This window comes from Lepidochelys kempii, chromosome 1 (genome assembly GCF_965140285.1).
Source record: "Lepidochelys kempii isolate rLepKem1 chromosome 1, rLepKem1.hap1, whole genome shotgun sequence".
NCBI classification, from domain to species: Eukaryota; Metazoa; Chordata; order Testudines; family Cheloniidae; genus Lepidochelys; species Lepidochelys kempii.
In genome coordinates this window covers 200,005,823-200,019,580 of record NC_136380.1, presented here as the reverse complement: position 1 = coordinate 200,019,580, position 13,758 = coordinate 200,005,823, and the positions used below count along the sequence as shown (strand labels likewise).

General features: G+C 48.3%; 1 protein-coding gene across 1 annotated transcript in view; it reads left to right on the top strand.

Moving 5' to 3' along the window:
* Positions 1 to 8,040: 8,040 nt before the first annotated feature.
* DPT (dermatopontin) overlaps positions 8,041 to 13,758 on the top strand; it is a 47,873-nt gene continuing 42,155 nt past the window's right edge. Inside the window, exon 1 of the mRNA XM_073308035.2 lies at positions 8,041 to 8,591. Within this exon, the coding sequence (XP_073164136.2) occupies positions 8,493 to 8,591 (99 nt within the window). The 5' untranslated portion in view covers positions 8,041 to 8,492. The remainder of the gene's footprint in view (positions 8,592 to 13,758) is intronic.

Here is a 13,758-nt window from a genome sequence, read left to right as displayed (position 1 = left end):
GTCCAAATGGGGGGTGGAGATGGAACAATCCTCTCAACTGTAGTGGCTGTCCCTAAAGGTCAGTGTTGAGGCATGTGAGCATGGTGGTGTGGAGAAGCTAGCACTGCTGTTGCCCATGCTGTACACAATCTGGGAAGAAACAGGGGACTTTAATCTTATTTATTGGCATTTATTCTCCACTTCCTTATACCAGAACAATTCCGCTTACTTCAGTGGGTTTGCTCCTGATTTATGCTGTTGTAAGTGAGAGGAGAATCAGGTGCCCATATTTTATTTTTCTGGGTTTGGAGACTAAAGCCTTCTGTTTATCCATGTAACAGCTTCAAAACAGGCATCCATATAAACTACCCCAACATTGTCCCCTGCCTATGTGACTCATCCCTGTGCTACAGTTTAATTCTTGACAAAACTCATTTATGGTTTGTGCGGAAAACTAAAAGCTGCCTTGGAAAGATTCTCTCTGCTTTTAGTGCGCAAAAGCAAGACACAAGTAGTAATTCTTCCACTGTGCTCAGCACTGATGAGGCCTTAACTGAAGTACTGTGTCCAGTTCTGGGCAGCACACTTCAGGAAAGATGTTGACAAAAGGGAGAAAGTCCAGAGGAGAGCAAGAAAATTGAGTAAAGGTCTAGAAAACATGACCTCTGAGGAAAAATTGAAAAAATTGGGTTTGTTTAGTCTGGAGAAGAAAAGGCTCGGGAGTGGGAGGCAAGATAATTGTCTTCAGGTGTGTAACAAGTTGTTATAAAGCAGGGGTGACCAAACGTACTGACCTCTGAGCTGCATACAGCAATCTTCAGAAGTTCAAGAGCCAGGGCATGCCTGCTGGAGCTCAGGGCTTCAGTCCTGCGGGAAACACCTGCTGGGGCTTGGGGCTTCAGCCCTGCAGGGCGGGGCAGGGTCTCAGGGCTTCAGCCCCATGGACGGTGCCTGCCTAGGTTCAGGGCTTCAGCCCTGCTCCTGCTCCTGCCCCTTGATTTTTGCCAGGGTTTGCTGGCTCCACTTGGTCACATAATGCTGTTAGCTCCCTCCCTGCATGGCAGCTGCTGGAGCCAGCAAGCTGGGAGCTGCAGCCATTACTCCTGGGGGTATTCTGCACCACTGCACATGTGCAGAATTTATATGCCTTGCAGATTTCTTTGCTTCCCTGCAGAAAAATGACTTTCTGATGGGGAAACAAAGGGAAGGCACAAGAGTGGTCATGTGGGGTGGGAGACGGGCCTGGGGAAGACCTGGCTGGTGGCTCCTAACCTGTGCCGGGCTCAGCTGCTAGTCCCAGCTGGGCTGGGGAGGACAGGACTTCCTCTTCTTCTGCACAGCATCCAGGGCTGTGTCAGACCCACCCTAAGATTTCTCCCCAGCTTCAGGAAGCTCTGCAAACTCTCTCCCACCCTCCCCACTTCCTGCATCCATCGCTCCTCAGCTGCATGGGGAGGGATCCCTGTACAGGGAGCAGCACCCAAATGTGCCCAACCTCTGTGCATCCAGACCCCCTTATACCCAGACCCTTCTGCTGAGCCTCAGCCCCCACACTCAGAACCCCTTTTGATGAGCCCCACTCCCCCTGCACCTGGACCACCCCAACGAGCCACCCACACCTGGATCCCCACCCCACCGAGCCCCAACCAGCTGCACCTGGATCCCCACCCTACTGAGCCACACTCCCCCAGTATCTGGACCCCCCACTGAGCCCCCACAACCAGACCCCCATGCTGAGCTCTATTCCTCCCCACACACCCAGAACCCCCTCGTTAGCCCCAACCACCTTCACCTGGATTTCCCTATAGAGTCCCATTACCATTGCACCCAGAACCCCCCAGCAAGCCCCTGTGCATCCTGATCCCACACTGAGCCACCCGCACCCAAATTGCCCCACAAGGAACCCTCTCAACCCACAGCTGGATCCCCCCACACTAAGCCCCTCCACACTTGGATCCTGTCTTGCTGAGCCTGCCCGCCCACACCTGGTGCACCTGGCATGGAGGGGCAGGCCCCTGGGATGTTTCTGGGGCAGCACTGTGTCAGGGTTGGGTGCAGCCTCATAGCTGAGTCTGTGTCCTGGGGGGTGAGTGGGACAGTGATCTCCCACCTCTGGGCAGCCAGTGGCCTGTGCACTCCAGTGCTATGGTGGAGCTTCCCCATTTATTTGACAAATAAAATTTTCAGAATTTTAAAATATTGTGCGCAGAATTTTTAAAGTTTTGACGCAGAATCCCCTCAGGAGTAAGCCATGAGGAGAGGCAGCCGCAAACAGCTGGGAGCTGCAGGAAGAGCCGCTGCTTTTGCTGCTGCCTATCCCCATGGAGCTAAAGCAGCGGTGCCTCCCTGCAGCTCCCAGCTGTTTGCTGCTGCCTCTTCACACAGAGTTTACACCTGGGAGCTGTAGGGAGGGGCCGCTGAGGGTAAGAGGGGTGTGAGTGTCGGGGCGGGGGCTGAACCTTTAAATTGTGCCCCCACACTCTCAGCAGGTACCAGTCGTCTCTGACAGAAGACCTTAGTGCCACCACAAGGCAGAAGCCCTGAGGTCCCTCCCCACCCCATCTGGTAGGCAGAGAATGAGGGAGGTCTGGGGGGGCTCTGCAAGCTGCACTTTAACTGTAGAAGAGCCTCATGCAGCTCACGAGCCGCGGTTTGGCTGCCCCTGTTATAAAGGAGGAGAGTGATAAATTGTCCTCCTTAGACACTGAGGACAGGACAAGAAGTAATGGACTTAAATTGCAGCTTTAGGTTAGCCATTAGAAAAAACTTCCCCAACTGTCAGGGTAGTTAAACACTGGAATAAGTTACTTAGGGATGCTGTGGAATCTCCATCATTAGAGATTTTTAAGGACAGGTAAGACAAAACCTGTCAGGGATGGTCTAGATAATACTTAATCCTGCCATGAGTGCAGGGGACTGGACTGGATGACCTGCCAAGGTCCCTTCCAGTCCTACATTTCTAGGATTTCCCATGTAATCTGAGTTTGGAAATTGCAAATCTAAAGAGCTCTGCAGTGGCTCAGAACTCATTTAGTTTCATTATCTTCATTTCCCTAAACACCCTTCTGGGCTGTGATCAAATGCCAAGGCTTTTTCCTGCTGAAGCTCACTGCTGAACTCCATACTGACATTTGTCAGCTTTAACTAGTTCCTTACCCCCATGTTTTTTCTGTCATTTCAACAAGCACTGGCCTGCATAGCATAGAATGAACAGATTCTTTGTGAGGATCTGCTAGTGTGTATTAAACTCTTGTCAGTGTTACTGTCACCCAGAAGCCGCCTTCGATGGAAGAGAACTCTTATTGAACAAAAGATCCTAGTTCCGCAGCACCAAGGTTAGTTGATCTATTTGGATCTTTTCTCCTCCCGCCTCTTCCTCTGAAGGAAAAGGAAAACCTATGGGTCAAATCCAGACCTGCTGAGAGTGCATGCAACCCCACTGAAATCAGTGGGTTTGCAAACTGTCCAGCAGAGATGTTAAAAATTGGGGTGGATAGGTAGTCTTAAATTGCCTTTGCTCTTCTCCCAGTTCTGGGGCCAATCTGGATGCTCACACTATCTGACAAACACACAAATGTTTTTGCTACCAGCCTCATTCTCGCAGATTCACTCCCTGACACTCTCATTCACATGGCACTCACACTTTGGGTATGTCTACACAGCGAATGCTGTGCACAGACCAGCTTACCCCCACTCGCTTGAATCCCTCTAGCCCGAGTAACAAGAGCAGTGAACACAGCATAGTGCAGGCTCCAGAGTGGGCTAGCAAGCTGAGGACATACTCAGGCTCCATGCTGGGCTTGTATTACCGGCCCTGAAGCCCACACTGCTCTGTTTTCACTGCCGTTGTTACCTATGCTAACTGGATTCCAGTGAGTGCGGGCAGGCTAACCCAGGCACAGCTTGTGCTGTTAGAGATTTCCTTTCACTCTCACCCCCAGCTATGCTTTGACACTCCTCACCGTCTTTCTCTCCTCTGAACATGCACACTCACTCGTTCACAGACACTCCCAGTAAGCGCACAGAGGCTGACACTGACTCACTCCCTTGAGGCAAACACTAGACACACAGTGGCCAATCATTTTAGCAGTTTTCCTAGTTCCCCTTTGACTCAGTGGGAGATTGGGGGGCACTGGTGGGAGGGGAGGAGTGCAGAACTATTTCATCAGTGGCAACAGGACACCTTTCATCCTGGTTAGTTTTGTTACTGGAGAGATGAGTTCAGAGGAGTTCAGCGCGGGAGCTTGGGGTCGTTCTATAGAGACAGTGATTGCTTGCCTCCATTCGGATCCCAGTGAGGTTTGGGTTTGGAACCCCAACAAAGAACAGGATATTTGAATCAGAGATCTGGGTTTGGGCCTGTCCCTAGATAGTCTAGGACAACAGTTCTCCTCATTTTCCACAGTGGGACCCTATGTTGTAACAGAAAAAGTTTTGTGGCCTCCCTCTGAGCTAGCCATAAAGAGAAAGAGAGTGGATGTGCCCCTCGACCCACTGGGCCTGCTTGTGACCTCGAGACTGAGAGGTTGTTCTCTAAAATGATATTTACTTTTCTGAGCAAGATGAAGCTAAGGGGAAAGACTCTCCTGCACAGAAGCCCATTTTCAGTTTGTCAAGGTGTGGCTGAGCCAGATTTCATCCATTTGCTGTTTCCACTGCTGAAAGGTCAGCCTTTTTCATCAGAGAGTAAAATCCTGGCCCCAAACAAATTAATGGGAGTTCTGCCATTGAGTGCAAGACAGACAGGATTTCACCCATAATCTCTTATGTTGTTAAAGTGCATCTCATCTCAGAGTAACCCAAAGCACTTTAGACACTCTACCCACACAGGAATCATCTAACCTTCCAGGGAAATGTAGCCACCTCTGGGGTGAAGATTGACATTCACCAGAGACATTTGTCCAAGGACACCAGGCAAGTCCATATTCTTATAAAATTGTCATTGCATGATCTTATTTTTTAAGTTTTCTGTCCAGAAGAGCCATACCAAGTAAGCAACCCAGAACTCCTTTTACTTACCTCAGAAGGCCAAGGAGCTGAGTCAACCCTGGAATCAGATGCCTGGCTTTAAGAAGCCAATTATTGCTACTCATCTATGCAGACAATTATATGGCCTTCAGCACGCTGTGGTACCTGAACACCTCACAATCATTAATGGATTTTGGACTCACAACATCCGTGTGAAGTAATATCCTGATTATTTGCATGTGAGGCATGGGATGGCTTAAGTGACTCTCCCATGGTGATGCAGGAAGTCTGTGGTACACTTGCAAATTGGAGCCAGCTCTCCTGAGGCCCAGTCTAGCTCCCGTCTACTAAAACATCTTTCTTACCCGAATTCAAACTGGATGCTAAGACCTTGTTTCCATACCTGTTGCTAGACACCACAACTCAAGGAAAATCTGGGAAGAAGCGAAGGAGTCAACCCATCATGTCACCTCTTCTTGCTTAGCCTTCAACTGTATGTTACAGGGAAGCCCAAGCTTCATGGCACTGATGGCCACATTGGCAACTTGCCAGGCCTCCCCACTAAATGATCTGTTATAGGTGTCTGTAGTGCACTCATCAGCAGGGTGTCTGAGAGCCTAATTTGGCTTGAAAATCTATAGGATGTTGTTTGAGTAAAAAACAAAAAACAAAACTACACAGTTGTATTTGCTTATGCTTGTATCTTCCTCCCCCCAGGAGTAGGACATGCTGGTTGGTTGAATCCTCCAGCAATAAGCATTGCAGTGAGACAGGTTTAACCCTCACTCTAAAGCTATAGGAAGAATTCTGCTGCAGGCTGCATGCTAGGATTCTATGGACCACATTTGGCTCTGAGGGCACTCCGTGGCTCAGGCATCTTGGACCACTGACCAGGTATTAACAGACATCTGTTAAAAGCCTGGAAAGTAGGACATCAGAGGGCAGTGGAGGAGAGCCCTCCAGGGATAACCTATGAGGCAGACAGAAAAAGTTACATCTATCCAGTGAGCCAGTTCCCCTCCCGACTTTAAATAACAGGCTCCATCGTCTCTGAAAAAGAGCTGTCTTTGCAAACAGGCACCAGGGTGAGGTTTGGCCAAGTGGAAAAACTGCCGTCTTGAGCAGGAGATGCCAAGTGCAAAGGGCAACGTTGGCTTGATGAGCAGGGCAGAGCTTGAGCACCAGTTTACATGAACCAAATTTCCATGTTCCTAGTGCAACAAGCAAAGTAGCTAATGTCTCTAACGTGGCGGTAATCCAGGGTAAGAAGCAAGCCAAAGCAAATCCAGGCAGTCCTCCAGCAGGATGGTTTACATTCAAAAGTTGAACTAATTCTTTAAGGGAGAACAAGAGACTAATCTGAGGAACTGCTCTGCAAAAATCAATAGAGCTCCAACTGGTATTGACGTCCCGCCTGATTTATATTATATTTTATATTCGCACCTAATGGCCCTATTGAAGGATGAGGATCCCATTGCGGTAACATCATGTTGTCAATATGAACACCTAGCATTTACACAGCATTTCTCATCCTTGTATACTTTGCTATGTATATACAGGGCACATTTCATCCACCATTGAAATGCAGCCACCTCTGGGGTAAAAGCTGGTAGTTGTTTAACAGCACAACAGTAGTTTAGGACAGGAAGTGAGGAAGGGTGGTGTATTTAACAAACAGGTCAGGTGGAGTTCTGAGTTAGGCAGAATGCAATCAGCCTGCAGTGAGGGATGCCCCAGGGATGCATAGGCAGATAATAGCTAAGTTTGAATATGGCTACAACCCTGGGGCAAACATCTCTACTATTGGAAATAGTGCCAAGGCCAGGAACTTAGTTTTCTATCTCCTCTAATAGATGGCACCTCCACCAGCACAGTAACATTGAACAGGAGGCTGCTGGTGCACTGGTTCAGGACTGCCAAGACAGAATAGCATCACCTACCATCCTACATCATCATCAGCACCATCTTCTACAACATTTACAGTATTGTATATATTCAACTGAATCCTCCCATCGAAGCTATGGCCCAGTTCACTGACGCTTATTTGGGTAGATCTGATTGGATCCCCGCTCCAGGTGGTACCAGTAAACCCCTATCAGTAGTTAGCTGCTCCTTTTTATAAAGAAAGGGACAGATCACCCGTTTTGCCCCACTTTGGAACCACTAGTGGTTCACTCCTGTAAGACAAACTATAAGTCTTTCAAGTCATAGTTTATCCATTAGGGGCATCCAGCCCAAAGACATCACCCCAGCAAGAGGCTTCCCCAGCATTATCCATAGGGAGAAGATGAGACTTTCTTTTGTTGTGTTTAGGAGAAGTTGGTTGGGGAAATATATTAGTAGCCTTAGTCCAATGGAGAGGTAACCACATTCTAAAAATAAGGTTGTAACTTGATATTGCATTGCTAGCAGCCTCAGCAGGGAGATCAAGAGGTGAATCTGGTTGGAGAGTGAACTCCCATCTCGCCCCATGAGTTCCTGTAGGTGATGGGAAAGAATCTGGGGGCAGGGAAGAGGGGAGAACAGTCTCCCCTCTTTTGCTAAAATCAGAAGGAAGCTTCCCTTTTTCTCCTTTGCTGATCTAAGCCAGGCTCCCCATACAGTGCCCCCTCCTTCTTGGCAGGCTTGGGGAGAGCTGCCTTACCTGTTTCAGAAAGCAGGACATCAAATCAATCCAGGCAATTTAATTAGGCTTCACTCAAACTACATAATAAGGAAGTGTCTATATCAATGAAAATCTACTCTGCAGGCTATTTTTTGAACTAGGTACTCCTATTTCACAGGGGACATTAAACAGGGATATTTTTAAGTACCCAGACACAAGTCTGGTTATTTCCATGGATGGTGGTTTCCCGTTACATATGCTACAGCAGCCTGTAAATGATTGCCTGCTCTGTGGTGTTTTGCCAGGGCCAATGTTGACGTGTTCAACTATGCAGCACTTGCCTTCTTTAATGTAGAGCTGGTATGGTGAGTAATGGAAAGAAAAACTGCAGAAGAGATCTTGTTTCTGCCTCCAGGCTGAGCAGGTCAGGGTAGGGTGTGTGTGAGAGAGAGAGAACAGAGTTGGATAAATTTAGAGGGAGGGAGAGGGGACCACAGCAGGGATATACTGGGGAGAGAAAATATTGAGGGGGAGGAATGGGGTGAGATCTGATCAATGTGAGAAGAAAGGCCTAGTAATGGGCAAAGAGGTCAGCAATAGTGGAGAGAAAGGAAGATGGGGTAGAAATTGGGATCAAGAGAGGAGAAAGGACAGGAGAAAACAGAGAAGAGGCTCATGCAAAGGACTAGGAGGCAGATGAGCTTCTAGCTCTGCTACTGACATGCTGTGTGACATTGGGGGCAAGTCATTTCATCTCTCTGTGCTGCAGTTTCCCCCCTCTGTAAGATAGGGCTAATGTGACTTCACAAGTAGGTGGGAACACCTCAAGATCCTTGGACGGTAGGTGCTGTATAAGGACAAAATATTATTGTGAATACAGTATTGGTTAGAGACGGGGTGATAGGCTGATTCAGAAAAAAGGCACTCACCTCTGTGAAATATGTCATACAAGGAGCTCTGCAGAACTTGGCAGCTCTGCTTTGGCGAGTGTTGTGAAGAGGAACAGTGGATCTCCCCAGCCAAAGAACAGACATTCAGTGTAAGTCAATAAGGTCTACTGTGATGATGATGGTTTATTATGGTAGGGCCTAGAGGCTCCATTTAAGGATCAGGGCCCCCATTGTTCTAGGCCAGGGGTGGGCAAACTTTTTGGCCCGAGGGCCAAATGAGGTTGCGAAACTGTATGGAGGGCTGGGTAGGGAAGGCTGTGATCCCCAAACAGGCTGGCCCCTGCCCCCAATTTGCCCCCTCCCACTTCCCACCCCCTGACTGCCCCCCTCAGAACCCTCCACCCATCCAACTGCCCCCCTGCTCCTTGTCTCCTGACCTCCCCCTCCCAGGACTCCCCTGCCTCTGAACGCCCCCCCTGGGGACCCCACCACCTATCCAACCCCCCCCACTCCCTGTCCCCTGACAACCACTATCCACACCTCCACCCCCTGACAGGCCCCATGGGACTCCCACGCCTATCCAACTCTCCCGTCCCCTGACCGCCCCACCCCGGAACCTCTGCCCCCATCCAACCACCCCGTGCTCCCTGTCCCCTGACTGCCCACTGGGACTCCCTGCCCCTTATCCAACCCCCAACACCCCCGCTCCCCACCCCCTTACCATGCTGGAGCCAGCCAAACTGCTGCACTGCCCGGCAGGAACTGTGGGCCAGAGTGCTGGCAGTGCGGCGATCTGAGGCTGTGGGGGAGGGGGGACAGCAGGGGAGGGACCAGGGGCTAGCCTCCCCAACCGGGAGCTCAGGGGCCAGGCAGGACGGTCCCGCGGGCTGGATGTGGCCCTCGGGCCATAGTTTGCCCACCTCTGTTCCAGGCACGGTACACACACACAAATTCTGTCTCTTGCTTTAAACAGATTACTATAAGATAAAATGCAATAGGTGGATGCCACAGACAAACAATGGGAGTACAGGGGAATAGTGAAAAGGAGAGTTTTCCTAACTGGGTTTCCACTTATAGTATGACAACATGCTAGTGTGTTTATAAGGAAACTGTGTTTCTGTATCACCTGTATTGAGATTACTAGCAACCCTGTGACACTGAGGAGAGAGATCATATCTGAGACCTCAATGTACTCTCTGCAAATTACTTTTGCAATGACAGGGGATTCCTGCTCTGCGGATTTACCTGTTGTCTGGCTCATCTCCACCCCAGTGCAGGGCATGTATCAGAAATGGTGTTTCCTTGGTCAGCATTTTTTCGGTGGTACAGCCAGGATCTGAACCTGCACTATATATTTTGCCAGTAATCTCACTGGATTTTTTAAACAAAGCACCAAGCAATAAAATCACAGCAGCAGAACAGCTGATTTGCAGTATAGTCCTGGGGAAGTGCTATTCGCATGCACCTCAGAGAGCAGCGCCTTACAACATTGGAAATTCCCCATCGCAGCAGAAACAGGGCAAAGGAGAGAAGGCTGCAGTACCTGCTGTCCCCACCTTTTCTTATGTGGCTTATTCTCCTCACTGCCCATGCATGTAATCCACATTAATGCCAAAGAGCGCTAACCCCTTAGTTTCTAAGCAACCCAGACTGACTCTCAGCTCCAAGGTGAAGTTTCAGGGACATCAGACAGGAAAGCCTTTTTATAGCCCAGATCCAGAGCCCAATGCAGCCAATGACAGCCTTTCCATCAGTCCCTCTTTTGTGCAATGTGCAAGTTTGACAGGAGAAACAATGAACATGGAACCCCCCCGAGTGCCACTTTTCACAGCAGAACAGCACAGTAGGTAGAAAAAAAGAGACAGTTACTGGGGCGGGGGGAGGGGGAGAAGCTGCCGTCATCATCAGGTTTATTTAATGTCAAAGAAATTCCTGGGTCTTGAGACTTGTAGCTCAAAAGTTGTTACCATCCATTGGCTCTCCAGAGGACCACATGAAAAAGATCAGCTGGGTGCCAGTCCAGTTCCTGGTGAACAGATGCCAACATCATAGAACTCACCACAAGTGTCACATGCAGGTTTGGCAGAAGTTTCCAGGTTTGAACGGGCCACAAAGAGTGAACTATACCCTTATCCCTAGAGGTGGTCCCTTCAGCTATGTGCTGAGGCACATTGACAGGGGACAGTGTGGGGGAAAGAGCTCCCGGTCCACTTGATCTCATTATTTATATTACAATAGCACCCACTGGCCCCAGTTGAGGGGGGGGTTCATTGTGCTAGGTGCTGTATATAATAAGAGACACTAAGTAGATGGGACAGAAGATGATTGGGAGAGGAAACCAGAAGCCGAGAGAGGTGAAGTGATTTGACTAAGGTCATACAGCAGATCAGTGGCAGAGCTGTTTTGATCCTGTGCTTAGAACAGAAGATCCAGCACCAGTCTCCAGGGCTTAATACCACACCTTTCCCCTGAACTAAAAATAGTCTGAAAAACTATTAAAAAAATGAAAATATATGTAGGAGAGAAAGCTAGGAGAACACTTTTCAAACAATTTGCACAGTGTATCTGCTCCATTGGTGTTTTTGGCCACCTCAGGATCAGAAGGGCAAGTTGCTGTTGTGAATGATTAGCAGCAAAGGGTGCTTCTTGTTCGCACTCCCATCAGCTGGTGCTGAAAACTGGTTAACTGCTAGTCTAGAAGGGCCAAAACCATTTCCAACATGGGTACAGAAAGTGTGAATGAGATCATGCTCCACGAGGTTTCAGTCATGCTTGCTGTGACACACCATCGACATTAGCAGGCAAGCTGAATTATTGATGCAAATTGTTTCCAGTGAATAGTATTTTGAATTATTATTATTAATAATATTTAATAATGTTGTCATGGTAGCACCAATGCCCCCCACTCATGGACCAGGATGCCTTTGTGCTAGGCGCTATACAGACACTGAACAAGATGGTCCCTGCCCCAAGGAGCTTACAATCTAAGTATGAATTAAAAGGCAACAGGTGGATACAGACAGACATATGGGGGAACATACAAGGAGACGACGAGACACTAAAATCTAATCTATTTTTTTTCTTATGCAGTCTCCATAATCATAGACTCTGAGCACATGTGCCCTCTTAAAGGGTGCCACATCCATTTAAGTAGATTATTGTTAATAACTGAAGATTTCAGGAATCTTCGGTACCTGTTGTACTTTACTTTTTGGTATATTCTGCAACTAGAGAGGCTGTGCTGCATGCCACAGATTCCAAGTTTTCACTTATCCTTCCCCCTGAAGTTTTCCTTGAGAAGGCAGCCTTCCCAACCGCTGTCATTGTGCTGTCACCTTTCTAAGGCAGCCAAGCAGGAGCTACTCATACTTAAACAGAACGACAGTAAGAACGAACACTAGCTGTCCACCATTCACAAGATAATAGGGAAGATTTGTAAACGTCTTGTAACAAGGAGCTGGACTACAAAAATTGCCAGTCGCACTCTGTCTTGCCGAGAAGGGGAGCTTCCAATTGGCAGTCAGAATATTGGTAGAACACACCCACCTGTAGGTCCACGGACATCTTCAGAGAGTAATTCCCCATTCATTTGTAACTACCAGTGACCAAGGGCCCAGCTTAATGATTGGGGCTACAGATTACTTCAATTTCTTCACCTGAAAACGTCATCCAAGTAAAATTTGGAGGCATGTAGTAAGGTATCAAATTCCTTTAACACAGGGTGGCTGGAATAGCAGAACCCAGACATCCTGGCTCCCAGGTGCTCTGCTTAACCGCTAGAAAATCTACTGCTTCCCAATGCAGCTGGCTTTCTTCTGCCACTCATTTTCCATCTTCCAAGGGGCTGGCATAGCAGGGGGCTGACTTTTCCATCCCAGCACAACATGGTGAACTCCGTCCTGCTCACTCTGTCAGGCAATACACCCATCAACGTCAGTGGGTATTGTCTGAGCAAGGGGATGATCTAATGTCCATTGGCTTCAGTGGACATTAAATTGGGCCCTGTGGTGAGTAGAATTGGGCCCTGCAATGTTATTATTGACTTCTACATACAAAGGTGACAGACATCCTATAAGTACCCAGTGAGGCTGACCGATCATCTTGTTAGGTTCAGAGATGGCTGAGTATTGAGAGCAAATCTCCAAATAAGAACCAGAATCTGAGCCACGTCTGGGCTGACTGGGGCTGTCAGAAGGAAGCAAGACCAAATATGGTGGTTTCAGGAAGCAAGACCAAATATGGCGGCTTGTTCAAACCCCAAACTCAGCAGGTGCAAATGTGGAAGGATGGGCCAAGACAGATGGTCCAGGAATGTAAGCGCCACGCTCTAGGGGGTGCAATAGTAAAGTTCTGTGATAGCGAGACCTGTCTTTCGCTTTCAAAAAAGCTGAGAAACGGGAATTCAGAAAGTGATTGTTAATTTCAGTTACCTTCATGTAAATGATCTCTTGTTTTCTTCCACCTTGGCCCCAGTCTATACGTCTCTCTCAGAGACTTAACTCACCCCCTATAGCACCTCTCTCTTGCACTAGTTTCTGAGGAACGGAGTTAACACCCTTAATTACCATTTGGGACTCTTATGATTCATCTATGATTTGTATTGCAGCAGTGCCCAAAGGCCCCCGTCTGGATCAGGGCTTCATATGTTAAATAGTTTACACGTTTCATCTCAGTTGCCCAGAGTCACACGATAAGTCTCAGCAGATGTGGTTGCAGAGCCCAAGAGTTCTGAAGCCCCACCCGCCTCCTCTGATCACTAAACCATGCTGTCTCTGTGCTGATGCTCTAATGTACAAAGCTGGGAGTGAATCAATCAGGATGTGTTAATCATGCAAGTCCTTTCCCCACTCCCACTTCTGAGCCAATTCGATTGTATAAGCTCTTCTAGATAGGTCCTTGCCTTATATTTATATCTAGAGTGTGTCACTTAGGCAGAGGGGATGATTGGGGCCAGATGCTCAGCTACTGCAAAACAGCAAGGCACTTCTGAAATTGATGGAGCGGTGTTCGTTTGCACCAGCTGAGGATCTGGGCTTCGGTAGGAGGCATTTTGTTCTCTTTGAGTCAGCACCAAATAGAGCCATGCAAAATATTCACAGCAATCCTCCAGACCATGCAAAACCCATCTGGTTTGGGATTTCATTAAAATGGAAAAGCTCACACCAGGCTCACAAACCATTTCTGTGGCCCTGAGCCCCAAACTCACTGAAGTGATACCCCCTCCTTCCCTAAAGAGCATTCCTGTGAAATGAAATGACTGCTTCTCATACAGGTATAGTACTGAATCCAAACCTCAGCATGGTGCTAAGGGGCATT